Genomic DNA, 19,062 nt, shown 5'->3' with positions numbered 1-19,062 from the left:
TTACCACCTCGGGTAAAACGTTACATCGCATAGAGCGACTTCGAGTTGTCCATCCGAGTTATCGATAGTACGAAGCAGTTGAATAGACTGACTATTTGTTATTCCCAGGAGTGTAACATACATATCAAATATACAATGATACTATATCATAACTTAAATATGGAATCAACCATTATTTAAAATATGGAGTGTTACACTTAAGTATCCTATATGTACAGGTTGGTGTTTTACATCTAATACAGAAATTTTGAGGTCTGAAATAATACCCTGCTTCAATTTTTTATATTGTAATGTTGAGAAAGATTCTGTTCTACCGCTATTATATTTTTCATCTTTCACTGGAACACTTCTGAGTAGAGTTGAAGGACTTTCTTGTTGAATATTATCCGTCGTACTGATTTGATCAGGATGGATGCACAACTCTTTATAGGGAACTAAATCGGGTAAATCGAGTCCCTGATCTGATGTCTTGATTACTGTTATTTCTCCTCCCCATCCAAGTGTGTCTGCTAAGTTCTCGTAAAGCTTTACATCCTTTTTTCCAGCGTTTAAAATCAGTAACCCATTCGACTCATTTTATGTTAGACTAATTCCATTAGGCTTAAAAAATTCATCATTGAGTGAGCATACGCTGTAATACCCATCAGGTATAATGTATTTTTTACCATTTATTTCTGTCTCATTATTATAACCCCTCGCAGCATTTATATTGGTCCACCGTGGGTAATACGTTACATGACATAGGGCGACTTCGAGCTGACCATCCGAGTTATCGATAGTATGAAGCAGTTCAATAGACTGACCATTTGTTATTCCCGGGAGTGTAACATACATATTAAATATACAATGATACTATATCATAACTTAAATATGAAATCGAGATACATTACTAATCAATCAATTATAGTAACTGCCTCTGGTGCTGAATTTTTCGTTAAATTCCCTGATATCTTTAAAAATTACAGGGTCACGGCAACTAGCGATAAAATGGTGCATGATTGGTTTCACAATCCGATGCAATTTTAGCAGAATCAGTTAAACTTTGCCGTATGGTGTGCCACAACGGGATGTGGCGTATCTGTTAATGCCCCAGGATTTAAACTATATAAGTCTGTTATATTATTTCACGTGTACTATCAGATTAGACGTATACTTAAAGAAATTAATGCTCCATTACCGCAGGATCGAGCGTGGAATTCCACAAATAATCAGTACGATAAGAAGGCATTCGAACGTATTTGTAATGAATTTAATGTTTCTACGAGTAAAGATTGGCGTCTGAGTGGAGTTAACCATGGTCTAGTTATTCCATACGCTGGTGCACACTCTGTTAAAGAAGTCAGCGATGATTTACTGAAAAGGGGTCGGCTCCTTCCGAGCTTTGCTCTCTCAAGTAACGAGTGGAGAGATGATCGTATGAACTTTAAGGGTGGTGTTGCTTTCACCATCCAAAAGGTTGAGCAACCACCTGGAGACGCTTGGAATGAATTTCTTAATGATAAAACGGAAAATAATTTTACTAACCCAGGATTTGAAAGAGTTAATGAATCGATAAGAACTTATGTATGGGCAATTCTCGGAGCACAATCGCAAACACGAACGGGAATCATCGGTTCTGGGACGGCGCTCAATGCGCAAAAACAGTTTGTCTCAAACATGGAGGACCAGTTGACATACCATCGTCTATAAAGCGTTTTCAAGATGCATTACAGTACGCTCAATCCGAAGTGGACTTCGTTTATGCGCCGGGACTATACATGTCTCCGAGTAATATGGAACTTAAGATCGGTCAAGTGATAGGTAATAATAATAAAATTGTTATCGCTACCGATAAACAAAAACCAGGTATAAATTCAGATATGAATGTCGAATTAATAACGCAAACGATCACGGGCGAAAAGGGAATAGTCAAGCCACAAACACCAACTATCGCTCAACCATCTACTGACGCACAAGTACCACTGCATATTGCGGCTAAAATCAACAACATATCGATGAAAAAACAGAGCTTGTAGTAGGTGGAGTCACGGCTGGCTTACTCATGATTTGGTTAAATAGTTCTTAGCGGATACGCACAACAGCCCTGCAATTGCTACGATCAGACCCCACAAGTATTGACTAAGACAAGTGGTGGTCTTAGCTAATAAATTCAATAGCCAGGAAACAACACTCCCTATTATACCGAGAAGTGCGGCCGCGGCTTTTTCAGCGAGCATTCCCAGTGCTGAACCTAATGCTTTTAAATGCTTTTTTATCCACACTTTTATACCATCACTGGGTGGTGTGGGCGGTGTACCACCACCGGTTAACGCGAGAGTCAAAGTCGATATAATAAATCCCAACGCGGTTAAAATACTGGCAATTGTTATTCCCTGTTCTCTGAACAATGAGTTAATTTTATCGGCCAGTGTACTGTCATCGTTGAGGACGCGATCGATAGTTTCTCGAATTCGACTGATTTGTGAACGAAGTGCCTTTATATTACTGAAACCACTTCGAGGCGGGCTGATCTTTCGTCTTCTAATTTACGCAATCTTTCCGCTACGCGGCGTCTACTGAACTCATCACCCGCCTGTTCGAGTTTTGTTTTCTCATAAGCTATATGATTGTCGAATTCGGATAGCTTGGCTGTATTATTCATGAGTTCTCCCTGCATTGTTCGCATTCTCTTGTCAAGACCTCGTAAATCCCTAATACTAAACTCCAAGGATGGTGATACCTCTAAATGAGGATCATCAATGGTATCCAAGATTTCTCCGAGTCCGTTCGAGGCCACCATCGAGGAAGCCTCCAAATTATCTGTATTGTTATCGAGTTCATCACGCATGGTTTGAAGAACCTTAGTAGTCTTCGCGGAAAGTCGCGAGTAGTCCACAAAACCTAATTTATCACGAACAGTGCTGATACCGTGTTTACCGGTTATCGTAGACAAGGCTAAGATCAAAATCCGGTTCGCCATGCAGTCGCAATATTCCTTTACTCTCTATCTCAAACTTTGAATAGTCACGACCAATAGGAGTATCTTTAAAGTTATCGTAATAATCATTGACGGTTGATTGTAAAATTTCATCGTTAAGATTCGTGCCACTAAAGCTGGTTTCATCAGTATCTTCGATTGGATTCTGGTTATCAAAGTCATCAAATGTACTTAGATCAAAGTCATTAATATCAAATTAGTCATTTTTATATTAAACATAGGGTACATGTTTTCAATATAACAATGTCTTCGCAATACGGACGCAAGTTAAACCCACAACGTAGACTTCGAGATCCATTAGGGGTCACGGCAATTCGTCAGTCTGTAACTATAACTAATAACCCTAGTACCATCGATCAGAATCAAACGCTTCTGGTTCGCTTTCCTAATCTCGGCGCACACGATGTGTTAGTTCCGGGAACTGTCCGACTAGCATTTACGATTAGTTTGACTTCTACCGACGTTAACAGGGGGCCCGTTCGGAACATAGGTCGTGCTATCGTTAAGAAAATCGCGATTTAAATAAGCGGTAATGAGGTTCTGAGTATCGACAATAGCGATATATACTATTGTTACATGGATCTCTGGAGAACGGATAAAGAGCGGGAAAACTTACAGTACCAAGGTATTTGAAATAAGAACACATTGAGACTGCGCGTGGGCGCTGAAAATGGTGTTGATACTGACGAAAAAAATAAGGCCGTTGGCGACGCATTAGGTAACCGATTCTATGTTCCCCTAGACTTTGAATTACTAGATTCCCACATGCCCTTTTATCAAGCATCCCTAGGCGATAGGTTAGAATACAAACTCACTTTTAATGACTACGGTAGAGTAATCAGAGCTGCTGCTGATGCTAGCTATTCCATTGACAATATCTCGCTCAAGTACGATATGATAACGGATCCAGAATTAGCCAAACAAATTCGTAACCATTATTCAGGAAGTTTAGCCATTTTGTACAATTGCGTGCTGCGACACCGAAAGATCACGAGGGACAAAAAAGATACGGTGTGGAATATCAATCTAAACGTTCCCACGAGGTCATTGAAGGGTATTTTAATGTTGTTCGAGGACCCCTCCGATGCGTTTAAAAGAAATACCGAGAAGTTCTACAATCCCAAGATTACAAAAGTAGAATTGACTATCGAGGGCGTTCCTAATCAACTATATAGTCAAGGAATGCTAGCGTATCACCAGTGGGATGAGATTAAAAAACTTCCTTCTATAAAACGCTCCCCGGAAGTTAACGCGGTCGTGAAAGATCTGTCTCTCGGGAGTGTATCGATGGGTGAATACCTCACCACGAAGTACGCACTATGGCTAGACATGTGAACAACGGACGATGACCAACTACACGGCAGTGGGAGGAGAATAGAAAATGCTAGCGAGGGTGCCACCATACAGATAACGAAGCTCCAGGCATCAGCTGGTAAATTAAACATATATTTGTACATGATTATGGATGCGCAACTTAATATACAGAATGGAAGATTCGTGCAAGCAATCTATTAATAATCTTTTACCTAAAGATCCGCACTGCGCTATCATATGCGGGCAAACGGGCTGTGGAAAAACAGCTCTTATTCTAGATATTTTACAAAGTCATTATCGGGACGTTTTCAATCATATTATTATTCTGTGCCCGACTATAAGCGTTAATAAAACATACTTATCGAGAGACTGGGTAATGAATGACGACGGGGTACACAGAGTCGATCCAGGTGATCATTTACAAGACTGTCTCCTAGTATGTCACGAAAAATACAAAGGAGAATCAACCTAAACCCTTTTCGTAATAGACGACTGCAGCGCGAGTAAAGAACTCACAAAAAAGAAAGATATGCTTTCGTATTTAGCATTCTCCGGTCGGCATACTCAACATAGCGTTTGGGTACTTACTCAAAAATACAACTCTGTCCTGAAAGATCTCAGAGAGCAGACCAAATGGGTAGCACTGTTTCATTGCAAAGACAGTGATTCATTCGAGGAATGTTTACGTGAAAATGATGTCATTTATACCAAGCTCGAACGAGATAAAGTCAGAAAACTGTTAGCGGCAATGAAGCACTGTAAACTCGTATTAAAAACCGATCAACCAGCTGCTTATGCAATTGCTTAGCAAAATGTAGCAAAATGTAGCAAATATAGCAAAAATATGGCAAAAATGTAGCAAAATTATAGGAAAATTATAGCAAATATAGCAAAAATACGATAAGTTGAACATTAGTGGTAAATATGACATAAAATGTGGCTCGAAATCCTCATTCTTTCGCAACAGTTCATTATTACGGGTTGTATTGGATATGTCATATTATATTATGTTAGACTTAAATATCTCCTTAGGTATTACATTATGGAATGCGACAAACTCATCGAACAAATGCTCAAAGAATCTGAGCCTGATGTAGATAAATCTTTAGATAAACATAGAGAAAGACTCGCGGCTTTGGTAGCCGGTGGAAAATGTTCCCAATATTTTGGGGAAAATTATACCATCGAAAAAATTGATAACATGACCGACGAAGAAATTAAAAAACTGTACGCGCGTTACGAGTCTAGACTGGGAGCTACCATGACTAAAACGATAGGTTCGGCTATGTTACAACTATACACAGTCGTAGCTAGTACGTTTCTCCCTATCCCGGCAGAACATCGAATGTATTTATGCGAATCTCTCGAGAAAGACCCATTCATCAACACGCTATTAGCTCAGTGAGCTGTGAGTTTTATCATAGATACGGAATGTTTTTAGCTCCACTCACCACAGCTTTAATAACGGCTAGGTATTGTCAATTTAAACATACGTGCCCACTTAATAATATAAATGGAGAATCAACAGGTGACACCACAACAGATTGTGAACGAGGATGCACAACCACAACAGATTGCGGAAACGCAACAACATGTGAACGAGGAACAACAGATAGTGAATGAGGAACCACAAACACAACATGTGAATGAGAAAATACTAAAAGCCAGAGTTACTAAGAACCCCCCTAAAATAGCAGCTGGGAGGAAGGGAGGACTGGCGCGCAAAGCGAAATTAATAAATAATTCAAATATTAATCCGATTAAAACATGGGCACTAGTAGGAGTTGCTGGTATAGCGGCTGTATGGTTGTTTTATAAGACTGGAGAAGAGAAAACGTCACCCCCAATGCAACAACAAGTTCAATTAGAGGTTAGCCCCCATATAATGCTTTAAGAAGCATGACTACTCCAGTTACAGACGGTAAAATGTTGGTAAACGCAACGTATCATTCAGTGGTGGTCACCGGCTTGGCCACACCTCCCAAGCTAGATTTTAATAGTTTTGATATACCAATGATGGTTCTTGATATCGGATTGGCTATGGCAACGAAGGATATGCTCATCAAACAAGGGCTTATCCCGGAAGACATAATGAAGTAATTAAACATTTGAATATATTATATTATTGAACATTTGAATATTTTATATGGTAACAATTGCGATGATGGTCGGTGGAGCTATTGTTAATGCTCTAGCTTTTTCGGGGAGTAATTATTTATTTTCTAGTATGAGGGAATCAAACGCTAAAGAAGTTGAAGAGGAGCGTAAACGACATAACGAAGCAATGGAACAACTCCAAGCAGCCCAGTCACAATATACGCGGCAGAGAATGAAGAGATTAGATTTTATTCATGAAAAACTGCTTAAGGAAGGACATTCAATTCAAACGTTTAAGGATGTCGAATCTGCCATGCACGAATACTTCCTCGTTTATGGGAAAAAACTCGACCCAATACCGAGACCAACAATGAGTCAGTTTTATACACCGTCAGAGGAACAAAAGAACCGCGAGGTAGCATTCGTGATTATGGGATTGACTGCTGTATTGATTTTCACCTATACAATAGCTACGCAGTGACAGCTGTGGCTATGCATAAACCATGATCTATAAATAGCGTTGGCTGACAGCTAATCAGTAGTGTAGCTGTGATTTGCATTTAGACAAATGATATGATAGATGTATAACCATGAATAATTGCAAATTTACACTCATGGGGAAGACGACTCTATGTAACCGACGCTGTGTTGATATTTACTGCGGCATACACAATTATTACATCAAGCGTGGAAACATACACTATACGTGTTCTGAATGTGGGATAGGGGTCAAAGGTCGTTATTGTTTATGTAAGAAACACAGTGCTGATAGGGTCAGGAACCAGATTATTTATGCTAGGAAGAGAGATTACATCAATGAGAGGAATAGGTTGGGGAGAATTTAGATATATGAAAACAACCAATTAGACATTTGTCTCATTTTGCATATACCATTCAACCACAATGGTTTTTGTCAGAGAGTTAAAAGCTATGGCAAAGCAAAGTGGTCTACGTGGATATTCTCGAATGAGAAAAGCTGAATTGATTACCTTACTAGGTTTGGAATACAACAAACCCCAGACTGTTAGAGAACTCGAGCGAGAAACAGTTGGCTGAGAGGTTATTCTCGAATGAGAAGAGCTGAATTGATCGCTTTACTAGATAATAATGATGTTGATGATATTCAACATAATGATAATAATCAACAACAACAAGAATTAATATTTGTACCCGCATCCGCCGGCATTGGTAAATATCTAAGAGGTTGGAAGATGGATATTAATTCCAACATGGATGTTAACGATATTAAGCCAATCATATCGAGTAAAATTAACGAGGAGTTAGATGATTTACATAGTATAAAATACCAGCTGACGATTAAAATGTTATTGAGTAAAAACGACAGCACCGAATATACCGAACCATATTTCCGTAGCAATCAAGAAGTTATAACCGAATCCGATACTATAAACGCATCATTAGATACATCAATTCAGAGGATAGAGGAAAATTTAGAACGTTGGACTAACAGAGGTTTGGGTTGGGGTGTCGATAAAATCGATAGTTTATATTTAGATATAGCAAATTATATGCCCTTCAAAGGTGGATCTTATATAGATTTACCCCCGTATTATAAGAAGAAAAAAGACATAATTAACGTAAAAAATAAATCAGATGACTGTTTAAGAATGATGATAAGATCTGCATTGTTCCCCGTAGACAAGCATCCGGATAGTCCTTCTAGCTATCCCCAAAACGATGGACTCAACTTCGATGGTATAGACGAACCTACACCAATATCACAAATTAATAAGGTGGAAAAGCAAAATAATTTAGCTATAAATGTTTTCGGACATTCTAAAGGAATTGTTGTACACAGCATAAGTTCCGCTCCGGAACATATCCCCAGAATCAATTCATTTTTAATCGAAAAAGATGGAAAATATCATTATACATGGATAAAGAGTTTAAACAGGGTGCTATACGATCAAACAAAACATAAGGAAAAGAAATATTTCTGCGAAAGATGCCTACATGGGTACAGCAGACAAGATCTATTAGAAGTGCATAAGGAAGACTGTAGAGGTGTTGGACAGTCCGCTATCAGGATCGATATGCCTAAAGAGGGAAAAAATATATTAAAATTTGAACATTATTGTAATCAAATGCCAGTACCGTGCGTAATTTACGCCGACTTCGAAGCGCTTATCAAACCCATAGAAAATACCAACCAAGATAGTAGTTTTACGTACAAAACTCAAGAACATATTCCTTGTGGGTTTGGATATATAGTTGTAAGGTATGATGGGAAAACAAACATTCCCGTGATTTACAGAGGTCCTGATGCAGCGGGAAAGTTCCTAGAATATCTACAAAATGAAGAGAGAATAATCAGGGAAAAATTATCGTGTAAGAAACCCATGTGTATGACAAGGGATGAATGGAGGGCCTACAAGAAGTCAACTAGTTGTCACGTTTGTAATAAACCCCTGGATGGGGATTCCGTAAGAGATCATTGCCACGTCACGTGTAATTATCGGGGAGCCGCACATAACGAGTGTAACTTGAAACTAAAAATGAATTCTCAAACAATACCCATCCCTGTTGTGTTTCATAACCTTAGGGGATACGATTCACATCTCATTATGCAAGCTATCTCAAAGACCGACGGCGGTTTAACGTGCATTGCTAACAATATGGAAAAATACATATCATTCTCGTTGACTAAAACTATACATTATAGGGACAAGGATGGGAAATCTAGAATAAAGCAAAGTAATGGGCTTAGATTCATAGACTCCGTACAGTTTCTGTTATCTTTCCTGGACAATTTAGCTAATGCGAACAATCCCGATGACTTCGCGATAACAAATCAATATACAGATAAGATTACTCGTCATTTGTTGCTGAGAAAATGTGTATATCCTTACGAATATATGGATGATTGGTCTAGATTCGAAGAAACTGAATTACCACCCCTCGAATCATTCTATAGTAACTTAACAGAATCTAAAATAACAGATGCCAGTTATGAACACGCTCTGACGGTCTGGGATAAATTAGGTTGTAAGAATTTAGGCGATTATCACGATCTGTATTTAAAAAACGATGTACTGTTACTCGCCGATATATTCGAAATATTTAGAAAGACGTGTTTAAAACAATACGGCTTGGACCCGGCATGGTACTATTCAAGTCCCGGACTATCGTGGGATGCATTGTTGAAGAAGACCGGCGTAGAACTAAAACTACTCACAGATTACGATATGCACTTGTTTATTGAGAAAGGATTAGGAGGGGGCATATCCATGGCAGCGAAAAGGTATTCTAAGGCTAATAATAAATTAGTGGAAGGATATGATCCGAGTAAACCCGACACGCATATATTATATCTCGACGCCAACAATTTGTACGGATGGGCTATGAGTCAACCTTTACCCACGGGTGGTTTTGAGTGGGTCGATGATATCGAAGTGAATGATATCCATAATATCCATAATAATGATGAGAATAAAGGGTACATACTAGAAGTTGACTTGGAATATCCAAGTTCGTTACATAAAGATCATAACAGTTATCCGCTAGCTCCCGAAAGATTAATGGTTAATAAAGATTGGATGTCGGAATATCAACGCTCCTTGATGGGTAATAGTAGGTTAGCTAAGGTAGAAAAACTCGTACCAAATTTGATGGATAAAACAAAATATATAGTTCACTACAGAAATCTCCAGTTGTATCTATCGTTAGGTATGAAACTAAAGAAAATACACAGAGTTCTAAAGTTTGATCAAAGCCCTTGGATCGAGCCCTATATAAGACTGAACATAGATTTAAGAAAGATAGCTACCAGCGATTTCGAAAAGAATCTATATAAGCTCATGAATAACTCGTTATTTAGTAAAACTATGGAGAATCTAAGGAAGCGTGTAGATGTTAAATTAGTCAGATCTAATGAGGAAGAAAGACTCAGGAAACTTATAGCCAGTCCGGCTTTTAACAGAAGCAAGATATTCGATGACGACTTAGCAGCGTTGCATATGCAGAAGAGTAATATAAAATTCAACAGACCGGTGTACGTCGGTATGAGTATTCTCGACTTGTCAAAACACTTAATGTATGACTTTTATTACAACGAACTTAAGAAGCAATACGGAGATAGATGCGAGGTGTTATATACCGACACAGATTCTTTGTTGATGGAAATACAAACCGAGGATGTGTATAAAGATATGGCAGAAAAAATAGATACGTACGACACGAGCGAAAGATAATCCACTGAACAGCGTAGTAAATAAAAAGGTGTTAGGTAAGATGAAGGATGAATGCGCTGGAACCCCTATAGCGGAGTATGTAGGATTAAGACCTAAGATGTATTCTATAAAAAATTCAGATAATGGGGAGATAAGAAAAGCTAAGGGTGTTAAAAAGTATGTGGTAAAAAAGCATATCAAACACGAACAGTATAAAGAATCATTATTCAACGGTAGAACATTCAAACACAAGATGAACTCTTTAAGAAGTTACGATCATAGGACATATGGATTAAGAATGAACAAGACATCATTATCCCCCTTAGATACAAAGAGATGGATTGATAATGATGGTGTAACTACCTATGCTTATGGTTATGGTGGTAATACCATACCGTCGGGAACTATGAACAACTCTTCTCGTACAAATGCCCTACCCGGTCCATCTTGAAGATAATAAAGAATAGGCTCTCCTTCTTTCGTAACCAATCGACTAATGTTATACGTCTTAAGGGACCATATGGGATCGGTTGCGCGACGTAGGCCTCCCTCGAGTTCACCGGGCTGGTATAAATATCTTACCCTTACTCTATCCGGAAATTTTCGTTCTTTGCCTCTCCTCGGTGCTGAGATTTGGAAGTCACGGATTTCATTTTAATAGCATCGGATGGTTTCTTCCCTATTAATCTCGTCACTTCATTATTCAGCGCTGATACAACGGCTGATAATCGTGTCACCCATTCGGGTGATCTTAATCGTTCCGATTTCATTTCGATCCCATACTGATAGCCAAACAAACGTTCCGCTAATTTCCGGTTAAATCTTTTGACGATAGCTTGACTGCGGTGGGCCTCTCTTTCACCACGGACGATTTCGACATCGTGCTTTGTTAACAGTTTAGTTATCGATCTCATAAACTCGCGACCGGGATCTACTTGAAATAGCTTAGGCCATTTTAGCGGTCCGCGTTTATATATGTGGCTCAGTGCATTAGCTACTTCTGTTGAATCTTTCGAGGTTAATGGCTCAGCCTCTTTGTATCGACTAGCCACATCCACTACTGTTAAAGCGTATTTATACGTTTTGCGTTTTACCTTATCGTGGGGAAGAAACAAGAGGTCAGCCTGATGAACTTCATTCGTTGTAAAAATATCAAACTTCTTCCTCGGTATATAACGCGGTGCCGGTAAATATATTTTCCACAACGCTTGTTTCTTTAACCAATCCTTGGCTACATCTTTAGATACCTTAGCCGCGGTGGCTAATTTTTTTATTGCTCCTATACCTTGCCAATATCCTCGTGGGCTATAGTAAATTTTATTCATTATTAATTAATATTGATGTTTCGTTTAATACAACTCATGACTATCGTTAAATCGCATAATCATTTTGGCATAAAAAATGCCACCTGTAGTAGCAGTATAGGTAATAAATCCGGCTCCACTGGAAGTGGTACAGAACCCCCATTACCTATACTATTACATTTGAAATTTTTGCAAAGTTCCCATAAATAGCAAAAATAAAATTCACACTATCAAAAAAGTTTTAAAAAAATTAATACTCAGTGAATATATATAAACAATTGCTTTCTCGAAACATTATTTATTATTCTTATTTCCCGTCTATGCGTTATTGAAAGTTCCCGTCTTTCTGTGTTTTGAAATGGTAGTCATAACATCCTTTGTTGTAGCAACGAAACAAAACCATGAAGGATATATTTAGGATTTTACGAAAAGCTCCCCCAAATAGATGACGATCATGCATTTACACGTTATGGTTTTAGGAAATATTATTATTATTATTTATTTTAATTTTCATAATAATTCTGTTACTAAATAATGTATTTATTCGGATTTCAATACTTTGAATAAAAACATGAGTAGGTATTTCTCTTGTTGAAATAGATAACAATTCCTAAATCACGACAGTATTAATGACGACAAGAATATATGCCTTCATTCTAGTAATCGTTTCCTTAAAAAAATTGGGACCTTTCTTGAAACTGTGCAAAGTGCGATGGAGGGCGGTACGTCTTGCATGTCGTTATCTGTTCCACTTATTGTATGCGCAGCAAGCTTTGCGCGTTTGCAGACAACTGTAGACAGGAGTCGAGTTTAAGATATTCGTACCTCCTCCGTTGAAGATTTCAATCTTAGCTAAGATCGCGATCTTAACTCCTAGCCGTCTTACAATCTCACTAAGATCGGTTTGTGCAAGTGGAATAGGACAATTGTATGGTGATTGTAAAGTTGATTGTAGCCGCCTAAGATCGATTGTAACTAAGATTGTTCTGTGCAAGTGAACCCAGGTCCTGGAACTGTACATTTCACACATATGTCTGACCAGGACCTGGAACAGTACATGTCACACATATGTAGGACCAGGTCCTGGTTCAGTACATGTCACACATATGTAGGACCAGGTCCTGGTTCAGTACATGTCACACATATGTAGGACCAGGTCCTGGAACTGTACATGTGACACCCAAGTAGGACCAGGTACTGGAACAGTACATGTGACACACATATATGGCCAGGTCCTGGAACAGTACATGTCACACACAAGTAGGACCAGGTCCTGGAACAGTACATGTGACACCCAAGTAGGAACAGGTCCTGGAACAGTACAGGACACACACATATAGGGCCAGGTCCTGGAACAGTACATGTGACACCCAAGTAGGACCAGGTCCTGGAACAGTACATGTCACACACAAGTAGGACCAGGTCCTGGAACAGTACAGGTCACACACAAGTAGGGCCAGGTCCTGGAACAGTACATGTCACACACAAGTAGGACCAGGTCCTGGAACAGTACATGTCACATACAAGTAGGACCAGGTCCTGGAACAGTACATGTCACACACATGGTTTAATGTAAACAGGGTTAGCTCCCCTTGGTAGCTCGCCTGTCTTGGGAGGCTCGCTTGGGTTTCGCGGCTCGTTTCGAGTGTTGCCAATAAATATCATCAAGTCTTTACCTGTGTCCTGTCGATGTGTGACAAGTGTACAGTTCCTTCTAACCTAACTGGCGTGGTGGCAGCGGGTTTGAACTCACGTCTAACGAAGCAGGCGACACAACGAACTGTAGTACTTGCATACTTTCACTGAACGTGATCAACAGGTCAGGCGGTAGAGTGCCTGGATAACGCAGAGTAAACAAGACTGTCATTATGGCCAACGCTCAACGTGCCCCGAAGCAATGGTGCCTCGGTAAGATTGAGACTGTAAATTCTTTCGAGAACTGGAGGCAAAATCTCCTTTATACATTATCTTTGGACACAAATTTTACTCCATTTCTTGCCGACGGGGCAGTCTGGCATAAGAAAACTAGGGCCACGCCACTCAGGGGCATGACTGACGACGGGGAAGACGTCCGTGAAGCTATTAGAAGAACTGCAAGACAGAAGGTTAGCAGTTTGGAGCTCATGCTCGGCCAGATTGCCAATTATTGTCCGATAATTTCACGGAACACCATAATAAAATCCTCAACGTCTGTAGATGCCATATGGCATGCCATACGCCTACATTTCGGGTTCCAAGCAACCGGCGCTCATTTCATTGACTTTGCCGAAATCAAACTTGAAAATGACGAGAGACCGGAAGATTTGTATCAGAGACTAATGGCTTTTGTGGAGGACAATTTACTCCGCCGTGAAGGGGGAATAACCCACTATGGCAATGCACCTGAAGAGGACGAGGAATTGTCACCATCGTTAGAAAATTTTGTTGTGCTCACATGGCTGAGGCTGATACACGTTGAACTTCCAAAGCTCGTCAAACAACGTTATGGGACAGATCTTCGCTCACGAACAATTTCCTCTTTGAAACCTGAAATCTCACAGGCTCTCGATTCACTTTTAGATGAAATCCGCACAGCAGAGGATGCTAAGGTTATGAGGACAAACACTTCACAACAGCGCTCGTCATTCTCACGTTTTGCTAAAGCACAACAAACAGGTAGAAAGTTTCAAAAATCATGCCCACTGTGTAAAGCTGCAGGACACAGCGATCACGTTCATTATCTCAGCGAGTGCAAGTTCCTTCCAGATCATGACCGGAGATACATGGTCAAAGCAAGACAAATTGCCAGTATACTTGATGACCCTGCTGACGATGCTAGTGATACAGTTGAAAATGCGTGTGCAGTGCCATCTACTGAACCTGTCTCCACTCTTCGTGTGCAAGTCCGTCAGTCGCCCTATATGTACTGTTTCTGTGGCCACCAGACGGCACGAGTCACTGTAGATAGTGGAGCTACTGGTAACATGATCCGCCTCTCAACAGCAACAGGCTTCGGCGCTGACATCAAGACTAGCTCTCAGTCAGCCCATCAGGCAGATGGCTCTTCCCCACTGAAGGTCGTTGGAGAGACAAGAATACTTTTCACACGCGACAACAAGGAGTTCGATTTTAATGGTCTTGTGGTGGAAAACCTGGACGTAGAAGTCCTTGCAGGCATACCATTTATGGAGGCCAACGATGTGGCAGTACGCCCTGCAAAACATCAGATCATACTTGGTGATGGCACGACATACACATACGGTTCCACAGAAACAACTGGTGACGAACATACTGTGAGACGAGCTTGTGTACTCAGAGCCCCAGACACTTCTACTACCATATGGCCTGGAGACTTTATTGAGGTGCCAGTTCCTGAAAGCTTTGCTCCTTTGGATTTCACATTTGCCATAGAACCCCGCATAGATACCAGACCTGGACGCTCTACCTTATCATCCACTTGGCCAGAATTAGGAATTATCTCAAGCGTCTCAGGCAAAATCAGGATCCCGAATCTGTCCGACACTCCACAACTGCTCAAGAAACACGAGCACTTTTGCCAGATTCGCCCAGTTTTTATACCTGACTGCGACCCTGATTATGATGTTGAGCCGGCACATCTGCTACCACCAACTATGTCCCCTCAAATTAAGGACATTGGTTTCTCATCCACTGTTTGTGTAGACCCAGACAATATCCTCCCGCAAGATACCAAATCTCAGTTTGAGTTACTACTTACGGAGTTTGACGATGTGTTTAACCAACATATCGATGGCTATAATGGTGCTTCAGGCCCCTTTCAAGCATTTGTTAACATGGGACCTGTACAACCTCCACAACGGAAGGGTTGTGTCCCGCAATACTCACGAGATAAACTTTCTGAGCTCCAACAAAAGTTCGATGAACTTGAGCGGATGGGTGTATTTGTACGACCTGAAGATGCAGGTATCCAAGTAGAATACCTCAACCCTTCTTTCCTAATCAAGAAGTCCAGTGGTGGTTACAGATTGGTGACCGCCTTCTCTGATGTAGGACGATACAGTAAGCCACAACCTTCCCTCATGCCTGATGTCGATTCTACTCTAAGACAGATTGCCAAGTGGAAGTACATTATAACCGCAGATTTAACCAATGCCTTTTATCAGATTCCTCTGTCCAAGGAGTCGATGAAATACTGCGGTGTAGTGACCCCGTTCTGTGGTGTGAGAGTATATGCCAGGTCTGCAATGGGAATGCCGGGGTCTGAAACTGCATTGGAGGAGCTCATGTGCCGCGTACTAGGGGATCTTTTAGAGGAAGGGGTGATTGCTAAGCTTGCTGACGACCTTTATTGTGGTGCTGATAGCCCGGATGAGTTACTTCGTCATTGGAGACGTGTACTTGAAGCGCTCAAACACAACAATCTCAGATTATCTCCTAACAAGACAGTCATTGCTCCCAGGACAACAACCATCCTAGGATGGCAATGGCACCAAGGATCCATTCAGGCAAGCCAACACCGCATATCAACTCTGGCTTCTTGTTCACCTCCGGAAACAGTGACTGGTTTACGGTCATTTATAGGAGCTTACAAGGTCTTGTCCCGTGTAATACCTGGTTGTTCCACACTCCTTGCCCCACTTGATGCTGAAGTGGGCGGTCGCCAGTCTAGTGAAAAGCTTCTGTGGTCTGATTCTTTGCTCGATGCCTTCAAAACAGCACAGGCTGGTCTCGCATCCAACAAATCCATAGTACTGCCCCACCCCGATGACCAACTCTGGATTGTAACTGATGGTGCTGTTAGGAAGCCAGGAATTGGAGCAACACTTTATGTAACACGTAGTGACTCGCCACGACTAGCAGGATTCTTCAGTGCCAAGCTTCGGCGACAACAGGTCGCATGGTTACCATGTGAAGTGGAAGCCCTTTCAATTGCTATAGCTACAAAGCATTTCAGTCCTTTCATTATCCAGTCAAAACACAAAGCATGTGTCCTTACCGACAGTAGACCATGTGTTTTGGCATTTGAGAAGTTATGCCGTGGGGAGTTCTCTGCTAGTCCTCGGGTGTCTACCTTCTTATCGACAGTTAGCCGCTACCAAGCAACGATACAACACCTCGCTGGTTCTGCAAATGTGCCATCCGATTTTGCAAGCAGAAATGCACCAGAATGTGACAATCCCTCTTGCCAAATCTGCTCCTTCATTGAGCGCACAGAAAGCTCTGTTGTTCGACAACTGTCTATAGAGGACATCATGAATGGAACAACCCGCCTTCCTTTCACAAGCAGGTCTGCTTGGCGTTCCTTGCAAGAGGAGTGCCAGGATCTTCGACGAACACATGCTCATCTTCTCCAAGGTACCCGACCATCCAAGAAGATAACAAACATCAGGGATGTCAAACGATACCTAAATACAGCAACCATCTCCAAGGATGGATTGCTTGTTGTCCGAAAATCTGAGCCACTCGGTTCACCAAGAGAGTGCATTGTTGTTCCAAGACAAGTATTAGACGGAGTCCTGACCGCCCTACACATACAACTGGATCATCCATCTGCACACCAACTCAAGCAAGTATGCCATAGATACTTCTTTGCTTTGGACCTTGACAGATCCATAAACACTGTCTCAAAATCTTGTCACCGGTGCGCCTCCTTGCGTAACACACCTCATGTTGTTGTGGACCAAAGCACCAGTGATCCACCTGAAACTGTTGGGTTTGCATTTGCGTCAGATGTTATGCGCAGGGAACGACAACTAATCCTCGTTCTACGTGAATGTGTCACATCCTACACTGCGGCGTGCATCATTACCGATGAGCGTGGCTCCACCCTGTGTGAGGCATTGATTCGTCTTTGCATTGAATTCCGTCCACTTGATGGCCCTCACGCTGTTATCCGCACTGACCCAGCCCCAGGCTTTAGCAGTCTAGTCACGGATGAACGTCTCCAGCAACATAGAATTACCCTAGAAATAGGCAGAGTGAAGAATGTGAACAAGAACCCAGTTGCTGAAAAGGCCATACAAGAATTAGAGGATGAGCTTGTGCGCCAAGACCCTGTACGGGGCCCCACTACACCAACAGCTCTTGCCATCACTGTCGCCCGCCTAAACACACGCATTCGTTCACGAGGCCTGTCTTCTCGAGAGATGTGGACCCAGAGAGACCAATTCACAAACTGTCAGTTGCCTCTGTCCGACAAGCAGTTGATAACAGAGCAACATGTTAATCGCCAAAAAAAACACAGTCACAGTGAAAAATCCAAGGCTCCTCGGAGTCATCGACCTGTTATTGATCAAATTGAGATAGGCGACCTGGTGTACCTTCATAACGATCGCAATAAAACATGTGCACGGAATCGTTACCTAGTAGTCACCAAAGATGGCCTCTGGTGCAATGTCCGCAAGTTCGTTGGGACCCAACTGCGGAACACTTCATACAGAGTTAAGCTCTCAGAATGTTTTAAAGTCCCACTTTGGAACAAGACACGTGTGCATGAAGCGAACAGTGAGGACACATCTGACATCGATGATGACCCACCTGAGACACTTCACCAGACACCGGAGACTCCGCACATTCCTCTGGAAATTTCTACTCCTCCTCTGCCACCGCTTAAGAATGACGTGTTTGATGACAATCACCCAACCGACATCAGTTCTGCGTCGGATCAATCTGACCCCCTATTTGACCCAGGTATACAGTCATCTTCAACTTCAAGGCCATCGCGTCAACGTCAACGACCAAAGCGATTTGATGAATACGTTTTGGACTTTTGAAGTATTGTGTTTGTTTATTAAATGTTATGTTTGTGAGGGGCAGAATAATCCCCATCGACCAGAGGGCAGTCTACCCTATGATGGTTTATTTACCAATTGGTTTCATGGTTAACCAGAAATTGGATCTTTATTACATCATTGTTTACTTACCAAGTTGTTTTTCACGCCTATTTCCTTCATTATGGTTTGTTTAGATAACGTTTATCATGAAGAAAAAAAAAGACAGTCACGCCAACGCAGGTTTGCTTGGCATGGTTTAATGTAAACAGGGTTAGCTCCCCTTGGTAGCTCGCCTGTCTTGGGAGGCTCGCTTGGGTTTCGCGGCTCGTTTCGAGAGTTGCCAATAAATATCATCAAGTCTTTACCTGTGTCCTGTCGATGTGTGACAAGTGTACAGTTCCTTCTAACCTAACTGGCGTTGATTTATCAGAAATGATCAAACTCTTAGG

At 41.3% G+C, this 19,062-nt stretch overlaps 1 protein-coding gene across 1 annotated transcript; it reads left to right on the top strand.

Moving 5' to 3' along the window:
- Positions 1-13,629: 13,629 nt before the first annotated feature.
- On the top strand, positions 13,630-18,646 carry LOC139445642 (uncharacterized). Its single transcript, XM_071226830.1, has one exon. It carries the CDS (start codon positions 13,751-13,753, stop codon positions 18,611-18,613), a length of 4,863 nt encoding a protein of 1,620 aa, XP_071082931.1. The 5' UTR covers positions 13,630-13,750; the 3' UTR covers positions 18,614-18,646.
- The last annotated feature ends 416 nt before the right edge of the window (positions 18,647-19,062 follow it).

Source organism: Haliotis cracherodii, unplaced genomic scaffold, assembly GCF_022045235.1.
Source record: "Haliotis cracherodii isolate W230 unplaced genomic scaffold, xgHalCrac1.p SCAF_6, whole genome shotgun sequence".
NCBI lineage: Eukaryota > Metazoa > Mollusca > Gastropoda > Lepetellida > Haliotidae > Haliotis > Haliotis cracherodii.
This window is presented reverse-complemented; position numbering and strand designations above follow the sequence as displayed.

What these genes read in the sequence shown, in the direction of transcription:
- LOC139445642 (XM_071226830.1), top strand. Translation starts at nt 13,751, where the DNA reads ATGGCCAACGCTCAACGTGCCCCGAAGCAATGGTGCCTCGGTAAGATT.